At 46.5% G+C, this 15,193-nt stretch overlaps 1 protein-coding gene across 6 annotated transcripts in view; it reads right to left on the reverse strand.

Moving 5' to 3' along the window:
• Nucleotides 1–15,193, reverse strand: part of EVC2 (EvC ciliary complex subunit 2) — a 184,737-nt gene that overhangs the window by 89,220 nt on the left and 80,324 nt on the right. For all 6 annotated transcript variants that reach the window (XR_007725944.1, XR_007725942.1, XR_007725943.1 and 3 more), the window contains 5 exons: nt 14,061–14,236; nt 11,607–11,766; nt 7,034–7,488; nt 3,000–3,204; nt 1–123 (listed from right to left, as the gene is read on the reverse strand). Coding sequence is in view for 3 of the 6 variants with exons in the window: in XM_050792076.1 (XP_050648033.1) it covers nt 1–123; nt 3,000–3,204; nt 7,034–7,488; nt 11,607–11,766; nt 14,061–14,236 (1,119 nt within the window). In the remaining 3 variants the exon portion in view is untranslated. The remainder of the gene's footprint in view (nt 124–2,999; nt 3,205–7,033; nt 7,489–11,606; nt 11,767–14,060; nt 14,237–15,193) is intronic.

Below are 15,193 nucleotides of genomic sequence, written 5' to 3' on the forward strand. Positions count from 1 at the left end.
CTTTTCCACCAGGTCTTCAGAGGCCTGTTCCTCACAGAGGTGAATTTTGTCTTCGATGCACTTCTTCAGAAGCTCTCCCTTGCTTTTACTCTTGGACCGTGACTTTCTCACCTTGGACTGTTGCTGGAGAGGGGTTGGGGAAGACACTAGTAAGAAGGCTATCACCAGCAAGTCCATGCAGCCCCCCAGGGCTTTGCAGGTCACGAGAAGTTTCTGCAGCTCCCAGAACCGCGAATCTCTGCCTTAAGCCAGACAGGGGAGGAGAGAGGTATGTTCTTCTGGAAGGAGCTCAGCTTCAGAGCCTTTGATCTTCACACAATCTGGTGGGCAGAACCTCAGCTCTGCAGTCAGACAGCAGAACCAAGCTGTGTCCACCTCCTAACTAGCCGTGGGACCTCAGACCTGTCAGCCTCTCTGAGAAGGGGATGTGATGAATGAGGTCCCTGTTCTTGCAATGCTTCCATGACAGTGGAGAAAACCGTCTGAAAACATGGAAACTAAATAAGGACACTAGGAGTAGAGCCACATTGGCAGACAGGACCTGGAAGCCCAGGGTACAGACTGGGGTTGGGAGGGGATATCCCCAGAGAGGGCCAGGCAGGGAGCCCATTGTGCACATCTCTGCCCAACTACCAGGCAGTGATGTCAAGCCGGTAGCCTGAAACTGGCCTTAGGAGGAGGATTTACACTATGGAAATGGGTGAATGCTACAAGTCAGGATTCCCCTCCCCACCTTCCCTCTCCCCTGAGAGCCTTCCCAGCATGGGTCTGGTCAGGGCCCAGGCCACAGGGAGCCTTGAGGTCATGTTGGAACTTGGATCCCAGCTCAGAGAGCTACAGAAAGGGCTGAAGGGTGGTGAATCTGACTTGCACATCTCTTTAGAATTTGCAAGTGCCTTTGAAACTCATGTCCGTGAATGGTCTGGGAGCCCTGGGGGCCACCAGCAGATGAGGGCAAACAGTAGACACTACCTGTTTTGCGGGCCTAGATCAAAGAGAAGTGTGCGCGGAAGAAATGCAGGGGTTCTCTGGTGGTGACACGACAGGTGGGTGAGGACGGCCAAGGGATGGAGAATGCACTAAGCATCCACTAACATTGCTCCACCTGGCCCCATATATCCTCATGATACCCATTTTACAGATGAAAACATGAAGACTAAAACAACGATTTTCTCCCCAGGCCTTGGTGCTTAGGAAACTGAGAGCAGGCTCTCCCGCCACCTTCTCTGCTGCTATCTCGGGGCTGAGCAAGTGAAGGGAGCTGTGACTCCATCGGTGCAAAAGCCTGACCGTGCTGGCTCAGCCTTCCCTCTGGAGAATGTGGAGCGAACAACTTCATGACATCTGCCTCCTCTGAGGCAATGGCCAAAGCCATTTCCATCTGAAAACCAAGCACCTTGGGCAACTTTGAAGGTAGAAACTTCGTTCCTGCCGGGACTCACCAGCTTCAAGGCAGGGGAACCAGCAGCTCATGGACTCCCTCCCCTCACTTCAGTGAAGTGAAAATTATTTTCCCCCATTGTTCAAAATTATTTAAAATTTTTATAATTTACCCGTTACTCTTATTCTGTATCTCCTACCTCCTTGTAAGAACGGAAGTAGGAAAAAAAACAACAGTACTTTAAAAAAAATTAAAAGAATGTCAAAGCTTCCAAGTGGTTTCTGCATCCACTGGTTTATATTCCGAAAGGATGTGTCTGAGTTTTTTTCTTTCTCTAAAGGAAAAGAAGTGAGTTTAAAGTCAGGAAACACCAGCTCCCAGCCCAGTTCTCTACCTCCTATAGGGCTACTCCCTTTTCCTCTGCTGGCCTGTTTTCTCATCTGTAAAATGGGACACCACATTGACCTCTTAGCACTGCTGTGAACTTCAGGGGAGATGATGTCAGCTTCGGTGATTTTAATATGTTTTCAGTCTCAACTATTACTACCTTAAGAGAAGTCTCAGATGTGTTTTGCACACATCTGGTGCTTGGCTGGTGGGATGTTTAGGCCAACAAAATTGACTGCACACCTACTATGCACTTGGCACTCTTGAGTGCTGAATGGGCCGGGGAGCTTATTTTTAGTGAAAGCACAGACAAAGGGGAAGTCAAGGAACCAGCACATTTCAGATAATGATAAATAAAATCATGAAACCCAGCATGTGATAAAGAATGCCTAGGGAGAGGGTAATTTTAGACAGGTGCTCAGGGAGGGCTTCTTGGTGGAGGTGGCATTTGAGCCGAGACCTCAATGGGCTACAAAGCATATACATGGCAGAGAAAACAGAGGTTCGAAGGCCTTATTTTATGTTGGGAGCCCCAGAAGCAGAGCCTGAGGCAGGGATTAGGTGCACGTGGTTTCCTGAAGGAGGTCTCTTTAGGATCACCCTCTTGGGGAACAAGGGAACACGACAGGAAAGGGAAGAGCCAAGCAAGGCTGTGGTCTCAGGTGAAGTTGAGCCTAAATTGGTCCCTGGGGGCTTTGAAGCAAAAACTGCACCAAAGAGTTGTCTGTCCTCAGGCACATAATAGCTGCTCATTAAAAGGCAGCTGCCAGTCATCATCCTTTAAGATCTTGTGCAAGAGCCCCTCCTTCCCTGACCCACCTGAGCTGAGCTGAGCATCCCTCCTCCATGCCATATAGAAAGGCCTTTTGTACCCAGAGTAAGTCATTAGCTGTGGCTGGAGGAGTGGGCAGGAGAGACAGAGTAATATCTCAGGCCAGGCAGCTTCCATCAGGAGAAGATTGTGGCTGGGCGAGGCTGCTGGTGGATGGTGCAACAACCCAGGTGTCAGGATCAGGGCACAGCACCAGCGGTGTCCACTATAAACTTTAAAGTTGGGACAACCCTGGAGATTCCTGGAATAGCTAGACACCAATGCGGCCAGAGAGGAGAGGATAGGTGAGCATGAGGTGAGATGGACTCAGGGTGGTGGAGAGGCCAGACCCTGTAGGCTCAGCAGCTGGCAGACAGCCCTGCTTCTATAATCGAGAGGCCACTGACATGTCCATCCTACCTGCAGCTCGGGGGCAGCCAGGGCCTGGTCCAGCTTCAGGAACTCTGCTTCTCGCCACGCAGTCTGAAATTGCTGCAGCAGAACTCGGGCCCGGATTTTGGGGAGGGCCAAGCTCCTGTCCATCTGAGCAAAGCAGCCATGGACCTCCTGCCTCATCCGGAGCAGCTCCTCTTCAGACAGGGAGAAGACTGAGGAGCAGAGCTTCCTGGAAGGAAGAACAGACATGCTCTTACAGAGAAAGCCTGGGGGCTGGGCTGGGGTGATGAAGCTGAAGATGCAAAGCTCATTCCTCAAATCTAGGTCTGCAGAAAAACCTTGGCTCCCTAATCATGCATTCCTGCCACAGGCATTCCTTGAGCACCTAATGCACGTCGTGCTGCACAGGACATTGTATTGGAGCTAAGAACAAGAGCTGGATGAGGCCAGGCTGTGAGGGTGTCTTTGAGGAGGTAACAGGCCTTCCAGTGTCCATGACTTTCAATTAACCTGGTCTCGCTTCAGAAACAGACACGTAAACAAAGCACTGTCTGCGGAGCCTGGTCAGCAGCATTCTCTACGTAGGACCAATGGACAGAGGAGAGACGCACAATACTCAGCTCAGGGAGGTCAGGGAAATGGGAGTCCCTTGTGATTGGTTCCGAAGGGTAATGATTGACAGCTATCATTCAGTGAAAACCGATTCCACGCTGGGAACCATGCTGAGTGACTTAGTGTTATGGATTGAATTATGGCTCCCAAAAAGATATATTCAAGTCCTAACCTGGGACCTGTGAATGTCAGTTTATTTGGAAATAGGGTATTTACAAATGTAATTAAGAAGTGAGCTAAAATGAGGCCATATTGGAGCACAGTGGACCCTTAATGCAGTATGACTGGTGTCCTTATCAGAAAAGAGACAAACACACAGGGAGGCCATCTGACACGGAGGCAGAGATTGGGGTGTGACATCTACAAGCCAATGAATGCCAAGAATTGCCAGAAACACCAGCAGTAAAGGTATGGAACAGATTCTCCCCCGGTGCCTTCAGAGGGAGCACGGTCCTGCCAATGCCTTGATCTTGGACGTCCAGCCTTCAGAACAGTGGGAGAACACATTTCTGTTGTTTTAAGCCACCCAGTTTGTGGTACTTTGTTACGGTAGTGCTCAGAAACAAATGCAATGACCTACATCATTGCTGTTCCTTACACCAAATTACAGACGAGGAAATGAACAGTCCCTCTTCCTTTCCAGCAAGGCCCATAGCCCACTCTAATGGAGAGAATGGCCACACAATTGCTTTCTCAGCCTCAACGGGGCTGGTTCTGGCCCATGAGATATAAGAGGAAATCTGTTCAGAAAGTCTGGACAGAATTATTCAATGAACAAAGATTCTCTGTAGATTTGTTTGAATGTTCTGGTAATGTTCTGTCAATGCAGCCAGCATCGACGGAGGCTTTAAAATTCAGAATTATCTGCAGAACACCCGACGTGGTTGGCCAGAGTCAGGTTTACCATACCCAAATCTCAGTGTGGGAATGTGGGGCTGTGGCTCTGCCAGAAAGGTCTCTGGAAAGGGAATGAGACCTTCAGAGACCACACGGGCCCTCTGCTGAAAACAGTCTGAGGCCTGACCCCATGTCATGTGACACCCATCTTGGGTTCCTCACTTCATGGGGCCCCACGATTTTTAAAGCAACCTTTGGAAACGGCAGCAACCCCCTTGCACCTCCCCTTGTGCAAAGCCTTCGCCCCACTGTTTGCTGATTACGCCGAACCCAAAGTAAAAGCAACTCTGAGATGACTCTCAGTCATTATTCCTGTCACTTTCAAACCAGATCGGCCCTGAGCACTCTTGTCTTAATCCTCTGTTACGTAAGTGCCAAGAGAATACAGAAATAGAGGAGGCGAGATCTTTGCCCTGAAGGAGTTTGAAATCAAGACAGGAACTCAGGAAAGAAGGCTCGAAGACACGCTTTCTCTTGCAAAGATATTCCTCATTAATTCCTACTTTAGCCAACCAGTTTTACAGCAACCCCATCTTGGTTGAAATTGGAAAGCTTCTAAAAATGTGTTTCAAATCTATTGTGCAAAGCCATTTTTGCATAGTGCCTCGGAAATAAATGCTGCAACCTTTTAGAATCTTAAATAAGCAAAGTATATGAGCAGACTCGCATTGCGAGTTGATCCTCTTTAACCCTTGGAAAAATCATACACTTTTATGATAGCCAAGTGAGAGTTCTCTTTTTCCCGTTAAATGGCTAAATCAGCAGTGGCTTTGGTAATACTCCCTGCAAAATGAATCCAAATGAAGTTGAAGAAAATGACCAGCTGGTAATAGGAATGCCAAAGTTAATTCACTTGCTACGAAGAGTCCAAAGTCAATTTGAACATGAGAGGAGAATTTTCTGGAATGTAGGCTAAGCTGAATAAATACTGTTGAGGGCAATTCATGGGAATAAGAAATGGCATTTAAGGATCTGATTTTTATGGACTAAGAGAAGACAGCATCTTGTTTTCCTTGTCAAGAAAGCAAAAGCTAACAAGCATTAAAAAATAAATGAGGCCAGAATCACAAAAGAGAGAGACGGGAAAGGGCCAAACTTCACTTAATGCAAACCAAGACAGTATCAATCTTTGCAAACACCTGGGGACCTATTTTCCTGGTAGCAAGGTCAGACTCTGGGGATGAAAACTGTGTGGGAAAGGAAAGGACGTTAAATCACGAAGGCCAGCAAGATTCTAGGAGATAACTTCTACAAGGGAGGAGGGAAATTGAAGACAGATCCTGTGTCCTTTAAAGCGTCCAAGATGAGCCCAGGCTCTTATATAAACATTGTCTTCACATTTAAACTACTCGATAGTGACACTGTAATGCCAAAAGCACCTTAAATGATTTGATTTCATTTTTGTGGTCTTCATTTTACAAGCGGGAAAGCTAGGGCCCAGAGAGGTTAAACAAGTTGCACAAATGTAAGTGGTGGTCCTGGGTATTTTGGTCTACATCGCCCAAGTCTCATTCTACACTGGCTATGTTAGAGGTCCCTCCAGTTTCCAATCTGTTGCCAGCCACAAACAACCACCAAAAGCTCTGTTGGTCTCTATTACAGCACAAAAGGCTCCCTTCCTGGGCCAGGCCAAATCCCAGCTGCACAAAGAGCTGGCAAATGTTTCAGGGAAGTAAAGGACTGTGGGCACTGGCCCCTCTGGAATACGACTCCAACTTGTCTTCATTGTTTCCACCACTCTCCCATGTCTTTAAAAAATTACTGGTGAAATTTATCTTGGGAGGCAGAGGCGGGAGGATTGCCTAGGCCCAGCAGTTCGAGACCAGCCTGGGCAACAGGGTGAGACCCCCCCTCTACAAAAAATAAACTAAATATTAAAAATAAATGTATCCATTATTTTCTAGTTACTGCAGCAGGAGTGTTAGGTGTGGTCCACTGCATCCCACTCAGAAGCGGAAGTCATTACATGGTTCCTGAATTAATAATAAAGATACATAGTCCGAGAAATGGACCAGGGATGAAAGGGCCAGGTGAAAGGATGACGTAGTGTGGTGGAAGAACTAACATGAAGGTCAAGATCATGAGCAGCCTTGATGCCTGGTGAAACGAGCAGGGCCTGGAATGGCCTAACCACAAGCTCCCCTTCCCCCTCTGTTCCCGTGGATCATGTCCCCTCCCCAGGGGACATTTCTTATTAGGGGAATCAGCATTTATCCCTGAGTACTCAGCTCCCTGGAGTTATTCAGCCCAGGGAATTATTCAGACAAGCTAATCACATCTTCCCTTGGAAGCCAGGGGCCACCCATCCTCTTGTTACTACAAACCCTATGGTCCTGGTTCTGCACTCTGCTCAATCCCTGTAGGGTCCCGTGTGACATTCGAGGTCCTCCCCCGCGGGGGCGTGAGTTCCTATGACTAATTAACGCTGGTAATGTCATCTGTCTGGTGCCAGGTATTTCATGCTTGGCCATCCCCACAACCACAGGGGAGGAATCTCCCTGGCATCAATGGGGTGGGGAGGTGTCATTAGGGCGCGCAGGAGCACTCACATGAAGACCAGGTGCTCCCAGCGTCTCAGCTCCGCCTGCTCCTCCGTGGCAGCCTCAGGAGCATCGTCCTTCAGTCTCTGCCTCACGCTCTGGACACCCTCCTGGTCCCTGTCCCTCTCCTCCCCCTCCAGCTGCTCGGCCCGCACGGCCATCTCCTTGCCGTGCTCCTCCAGGATCTGCTGCAGGAAGAGCCAGGGCACGCTGCGCTTGAGCAGCTCCTGGGTCATGGCTGAGTTCTGCAGGCGCCGCAGCTCGTCGGTGGCCTTCTCAAACAGCGAGAGGGTCAGGGCCCTGAGATCGTCCAGGGCAGCCTGGTCCAGACGCTCCTGCAGCTCCTCCAGGGCGGCGCCCTGCTCCTCCATCAGGCTCCTCCGCTGGCGCAGGTACTGGCTGGCATCCTCAACCGCTTGGAAGGCCTCGCTGATGGAGAGCTGCTCCCTCCGCTGCTCCCTGTGCTGGAGTTTCAGAAAAGAAAATTAAGTGGGGGCGGGGCTTGGCGGGTACAGCTCTTTGGCTGAAACACTTTGGTGCAGGAGGCACAGAATGTTTATAGCCTTTGCTCACATTTGGAAAGTTATTCTGTTTATTATTTATTTATTTATTTATTTATTTTTTAGATGGAATCTCGCTCTGTCGCCCAGGCTGGAGTGCAGTGGTGCGATCTTGGCTCACTGCAACCTCCACCTCCTGGGTTCAAGCAATTCTTGTGCCTCAAACACCCAAGTAGTTGCAATTATAGGCATGTGCACCGTGATGCCAGGCTAATTTTTTTAAAAATTAATTTATTTTATTTTTAAATTTATTATTTATTTATTTTTGAGATAGGGTCTCCTTCTGTCGCCCAGGCTGGAGTACAGTGGCACTACCTTGGCTCACGGCAACCTCCGCCTCCCAGGTTCAAGTGATTCTACTGCCTCAGCCTCCCCAGTAGCTGGGATTACAGGTGTGTTCCACCACACTCAGCTAATTTTTGTATTTTTTGTAGAGTTGGGGTTTCACCATGTTGGCCGAGCTCCTCTTGAACTCCTGACCTCAAGTGATCTACTCACCTCAGCCTCCTAAAGCGCTGGGATTATAGCTGTGAACCATTGCGCCAGGTCTAGAAAGTTACTGTTTTTTAAAAAAAAATACGGTAGAATCCTTATGTGTTCACCATTCATTAAACATGTATTTGTTGAGTAGGTAAAGCCCAGGAGACAGACCGCCTGGGTTCGGGTCCTGGGTCCCCCATTCACAAGCTGAGTGATCCAAAGCAGGTATTTTACCCTCTCTGTGCCTCCATTTCCCTATCTGATTGGTAAAATGGGGACAATAATAGGACCTCCCTTTCAGAATAGTTGCGAGGATTATGTGAGTTACTTCACACACGTACAGCTCATAGAAAAGTGCCTGACATAGTTTATGCCAATAAATATCTGTTAGTGTTATTACTATGTGCTAGGTACACAGGATCTGCAAGCTATAATATTATAAAGGGGAATCAAAAAGCTAAGAGACAACTTAAATGAGGAGGTCAGCGAAGCTTTTAAGGAAGAAGATCTAAGTGAGACCTAAGGAAGGAGGTCTCATCTGAATCAGGTTAAGAAATGGGGAAAGAACATTCCTGGGAGAAAGAACAGTTGGTGCAAAGGCCCCGTGGTGGGGAAAAAAAATTGAGATGCATAAAGATGTCCATTATGGTGCTCTTTATAACAGTGGGTCCACATGATAGTCTCAGGTCTATTTTTTTTTTTTTTTTTTTTTTTTGAGATGGAGTCTGGCTCTGTGGCCCAGGCTGGAGTGCAATGGCGCAATCTTGGCTCACTGCAAGCTCCGCCTCCTGGGTTCACGCCATTCTCCTGCCTCAGCCTCCTGAGTAGCTGGGACTACAGGTGCCCGCCACCGCACCCGGCTAATTTTTTGTATTTTTTAGTAGAGACGGGGTTTCACCATGTTAGACAGGATGGTCTCGATCTCCTGACCTCGTGATTCGCCCGCCTTGGCCTCCCAAAGCACTGGGATCACAGGTGTGAGCCACTGTGCCCGGCCTCTCAGCTCTATTTTGAGAGAACATAAGATGCTCTTCCAAAGTAAGAACTCAATAAATGTTAGCACCAACCATTATCATTAGTCACTCAAACCAGCACTCCTATTTCCTTGCCCATGCAGACATTACTAGTATACCATAACCCGTGTTTATAGGTCCTGGTGACCAGAGAGTGTCAATTCATTCATTCTACAAATATGTATTGAGCACCTACCAGGTGTCAGGCAGTGTTCTCAACAGTGGGGATGCAACCTAAGTTTTTGCCTTCACGGAGCTACATCCTAATTCTGGGCCATTTGTAACGTTTATCAACAGTAGCTGCAAGAAATAATAGTCACAGAAGACTGCCAGAATCTCCTATAGGATATGGAGTTCATCCTTCTTTCTAGACACTGACCTTCAGGTAAGACAGTAGGGAAATGGAGCCCTGGGCCCCACTGTTTTAATCCCTTAACCAGTGGCTCAGTGATGAATGGTGTGATGCTCAAAGATGGGGTATGCATCAGTGATCAAGGTCAGAATCATGGCTTTCTGTTGGGTTCCAAACTTAGTAATAAAGAGCAGAGTTTCCATTGATCAAATTTGAAAGTTATTATTCATCCCCTCCCTGCAAATCATACCAACCAACTACTTGGGTGTCACCCTGCATGCCCTATACATTCCCTGAATCTGTCCTTATCCCCTGTACTCAGGGGTCTGCGCCAGTTTAGGCCTTCATTTGCTCACACCTGGACAAGTACCAGAACCTCCCATGGGGTTTATATTCCCAGGTTCCTCAACTCCATCTGACAAGGTGCTCACCTCAGCTTCCTAAATCACAGATCTGATGTCTCTCTCACCTCCTGAAGACCCTTCAACATTCCTCAGTATCCTTGGATGGAGGGTAACCCCTTAGCCCGGCACACCATGCCCCCATTGACATGCTGCTGCATTCCCTTCTGGGGCCTACCCTAGTCCCTCTGCGCATTCCAGCCTCATCATATTCTTAGAGTCCCCAAATACATGCCATGCATGCCACTTACTAGATAACTGACCTTGACCACACACACACACAAACCCAGTAGTATCTCCCTCATAGGGTTAATGTAAAGATTAAACAAGATATCTTATATAACATGCTTAGCACAGTGCTAAGTAAGCACCCAACAAATGTTAGCACCTACCATCATCATTAGTCACTCAAACCAGTATCAGGAGAAGCCCACGCCCGATATTCAACGTGGGTTCTTTTCTATTTCCCTAAGTGTCGGCTGGCCTGAGAAATAAAGGGAAAGAGTGCAAAACAGAGAGATTTTAAAGCTGGGTGTCTGGGGGAGATATCACATGTCGGCAGGATCCGTGATGCCTCCTGAGCCATAAAACCAGCAAGTTTTTATTAGTGATTTTCAAAACGGGTGGGAGTGTATGAATAGGATGTGGGTCTCAGAGATCACATGCTTCACAAGGTAATAAAATATCACAAAGCAAATGCAGCCAGGGCAAGATCACAGGACCACAGGATGGGGAGAAATTAAAATTGCTAATGAAGTTTCGGGCACGCATTGTCATTGATAACATCTTACCAGGAGATAGGGTTTGAGAGCAGATAACTGGTCTGACCAAAATTTATTAGGTGGGAATTTCCTTGGCCTAATAAGCCTGGAAGTGCTACAGGAGACCGGGGCTTATTTCATCCCTTTGTCTACAACCGTAAAAGATAGCTGCCCCCAAAGCGGCCATTTTAGAGGCCTACCCTCAGGGGCGCATTCTCTTTCTCAGGGATGTTCCTTGCTGATAAAAAGAATTCAGTGATATTTCTCCTATTTGCTTTTGAAAGAAGAGAAATATGACTCTGTTCCGTCCGGCTCACTGGCAGTCAGAGTTTAAGGTTATCTCCCTTGTTCCCTGAACATTGCTGTTATCCTGTTCTTTTTCCAAGGTGCCCCAGATTTCATATTGTTCAAGCACAAATGCTCTACAAACAATCTGTGCAGTTAACACAATCCTCACAGGGTCCTGAGGCGGCATACATCCTCCTCAGCTTACAAAGATGACCGGATTAAGAGACTAAAGTAAAGACAAGCATAGGAAATCACAAGGGTATTGATTGGGGAAGTGACAAGTGTCCATGAAATCTTCACAATTTATGTTCAGAGACTGCAGTAAGGACAGGAATAAGAAATTATAAAAGTATTAGTTTGGGGAACTAATAAATGTCCACGAAATCTTCACAATTATGTTCTTCTGCCGCGGCTTCAGCTGGTCCCTCTGTTTGGGGCCCCTGACTTCCCGCAACAAACCAGCACTCCTAATTCCCTTGTCCATGCAGACATTACTAGTCTACCATGATCCTCTGCTGTGCTTGGGCTGGATAAGAACTGTAGCATCCTGCTGAACACAGCATTCCGAAAAGTTGCTACCAATCAACAGTAGATGGCACATCATGGTGCCTGCCCAGCTGCCCTTCTGATCCTAGTGCATCAATGGCAATGTCTGGCACAGTACCTCCACTTGATAGGTATTAGAAAGTGCTTATGCAAATAATAAATAGCATCGTGCCTTATATACCTTTTGTAGCAACTCTCGTCTTCTCTTAGTTATTAATTTTTGCTGGAGTTTTTTCTTTTCCTGCTTTAAGTCATTGTCCAACTTCTGCTTGATTGAAAAGACTTCTGTCTGAGCCCGCTCCAATAGCATTTCCATTTGGTCTTCATCCAGGTACCCTGCTCTAGATGGAAAGGATGTAAAGTTAGGAATGTGGTCTCCAAACTCACTTGTAGCTTAACTGCTATTGTGCCTGAGCATTCATCTCCATATTAGTTTGGTTTGAATCAGAAAATCTTTACCCTCCAGAAGAATTAGGAGAATGGGCAGCAAAGACATTACTAAAGTACTAGCAGCATAAGGGCAGAGAAAGCTCAACACAAGAGAGACGTTATTAGGGTGGAAGTGGGCAAGAGTTCTGGGAGAAAGTAACATTTGAGAGGACCACTCTGGTGCAGACGGAAGTTTCCAAGGGGAGATGGTGGATTAAAAATCCTGGTGGATTAAAAATCCAGAACAGCACAAAGAAAGTCAAAGAGGCAAAAGCAGGGAATCCTCTGTGTGACAGTTAATTTTATGGACCAATTTGATGGGCCCAGATGAAATGTTCTTTCTGGGTGTGCTGTGAGGGTGCTTCCAGTGGAGGTCAGCATTTGAATCAGTGGACTCAGTAAAGCAGATGGGCCTCCCCAGTGTGAGCGGGCATCATCCAATATGCTGGGGTCCTGAATAGAACACAGAGGCAGAGGAAAGAGGAATCTGTCCCTTTTTTTTCTGCCTTACAACTTACAGTGGGATCTCTCATCTCTTCTCCTGCCCTTGGACTGGGACTTACACCAGCAGCTCCCTCTGGTTCTCAGGCCTTCAGATTTGGACCGAATTACACCCTTGGCTTTCCTGGGTCTCCGGCTTGCAGGCAGCAGACGAGGGGATTTCTCAAACTCCATAATTGCTTGAGCTAGTTCCTATTTATATAGGAAGCTATTTGTATGGCAAGCTGGAAACAGCAGACGATGCTGTCTATATGTTTATATATCCTGTTGGTTCTGTTTCCCTGGAGCACCCTGACAAGTACATTCTGCTACTAGCATCACCACTATCATTCCTAGACTGCCTGCATCCCTGGGCTGAGTCCCCAGCTTGGCCCAGGGAAGACTCTCAACAGAGGTTCCTTGAAGGAATGAACAGGTGAAGGATAATTATGTCTTTTAAAATAGAATTTGAAAAGAAGAGATGAAGCATCTTTCCCTGGTGACTGCTCACAACCAGCTGGCAGGCCCTTAATTTCAAGGCAAAGAACTGTTTCTTTCACTTGAGTGCAAATTAAAATCAGGAATGCCAAGTAAATTGCAGTGATAAATTCATTAGCATCTTTAGGTGGGGAGTGTTTGCATAATTTGCACCTTACCAAATCCTCATTAAACAGAGCAGGAGAGGGTCAAAGTCCCAATAAGGTTACTTAAGTAGCAGAACCACAGTAAAACAACAGATTGTCATAAGAAAGCCATTTTATAGTCATGTCCCTATTCATTTCAGAGCTTCCTGTAACCTAAAAGAATAAATTTTGTTCTTTACAATTAAGTCACCTCAAAGAATAGCTGAGAAGGAATGCTGGAGAGAGGCAAGGGATGGCACTTAGAACTCTGTGACACCACCATATACCTGACCACACGGAATCCCAGGTGCTGCTCTGAAAAGCCATTTGGAATCCGAGACAAGCATCTCTGTGTTTGTATTTAGTGTCAAAGGTGAATGCAAGAGCCAGCAGTGTGCTAGATCTTAAAGAGAAGTAGGCTCTTGATCACATGGTCGACGTGAGCCACATCACTGATTTCTCCAGAATATGTTGTTGGGATTCTGCTTCAGAATAATCCTGTGTGGGGACGTGTAGCTACATCAAAATTGGCCATGAGGGGGGTTCATTATACAGTTGTCTAGACTATTGCATATGCTTTTAAAATTCTGTAACACAAAGGATTTTTACAAGATAATTCTTCTTTAGAAATAATAAGTGAGGAGCAGTCAGCACATATGCTGAATAAACAGAAGTAGTAGGTCTCCAGTGAGGAAGGTTTGTGTCAGGCAGTTCATTTGTGCCATGGTGTGAATGTCACCTCCAAAACTAGAAATTTAATTGCCATTGTGACAGTATTAAGAGACGGGACTTTTACGAGATGATTAGGTCATGAGGGATCCACCCTCATGAATGGATTAATGCCATTTCTGTGTTAGTTATCACAGGAGTTTGACCCCCTTTTTCACTCTGTCTCACACATGCACTTCTTCCCACATGATGCCTTTCTACCATGTTATGATGAAGTAAGAAGGCCCTCATTAGATCTTGAACTTCCCAGCCTCTAGAACTGTGAATCAAATATATCTCTCCTATTTATAAATTACCCAGTCTGTGGTATTCTGTCATAGCAGCAGAAAACAGACTAAGACAGTTTGCACTGTTGGGACACTGTTGGGTGGTACCTCTCGTGCTTCTGAATGAGGTGAGTCAGCTGGGCTGCAGCGGTGCTCAGAAGGCCCTGCACACGGGTCTCTGATGACTGGAGGTTCTGAACCAGATATTCCCTGTGGCCAAACCTTTTACTTAGATGATACCTCTTACTAGCCTGGAAAAAGTCCATTAACTCTTCTACATTCTCCTGTCAATAAAAAAAAAAAATCAAGAAAATATGCCTAATTAAAATTTAGAGCATAATCTTTCTAGACATTTAAAATATTATTTTTCCTTTTATAAGAAAAACACAAGAAAAGAAACATGACAATTAATACCTTTAACTTACCTGCCTATAACAAAGGCTTATGAGAAAATTACACACAAATAAGAAATGAGGGCTTTGAAAAGGTGCATTCTAGACCCAGATGGTAAAGAGTTAACAAAACAACTTTACTGCTCTGCAGAACATAAATTTCACTTATTCATTTATCCGTCATCCATGCACACACCCCTCCCACCTGTGGAGTTCCCACAAGTGCTGAGCACCAGGAGGACGTGCTAAAGTTCTGGGATAAGTCAGCCATCAGCCCAACCCCAAGGAGCTCCCATCACCACAGATAAGACAAGACCAGGGTGGGCACAAAGAAAGCAAGCAGGTTTTCCCTCAGCCTGCAAAATGAACAAAACCCAATCAAACACAGACGAGTAATAACCTAGCTAATGTGAGGTGTGTTCTCTGGACCTAACACTGGGCCAAGAGTGTTTCATGTCTCATCTAACTTAACCTAGGGAGACAGTACTATTATTCCCATTTCACAGATGAGGAAACTGAGTCCACATCAGACAAAAGGCTGAGCAGGGATTTGAACTCAGCAGTCTAATTCCAGGACCTGTGCTCTAACATCATAATAGGCTGCTTCCAAAAATCCCACTTTAACCAGAGGCATAGTAATTAGACCAGGAACATCAGTAGAACTACTCTATGGACTGGCTTGGTTGTCCTTTTTCCATCTGTGTAAGTATCACCCATACAATGGATAACCAAAAGTGTCAACGCTTTGTTCAATGGGGAACATACGATGGCATGGGCGTTCTCCTTTCCACGTAAGAGCTGTAACATCTTCACATCTCGACACTTGGGAATTAGCACCATCCAGTCGTT

The sequence above is a fragment of the Macaca thibetana genome, chromosome 5 (genome assembly GCF_024542745.1).
Source record: "Macaca thibetana thibetana isolate TM-01 chromosome 5, ASM2454274v1, whole genome shotgun sequence".
NCBI classification, from domain to species: Eukaryota; Metazoa; Chordata; class Mammalia; order Primates; family Cercopithecidae; genus Macaca; species Macaca thibetana.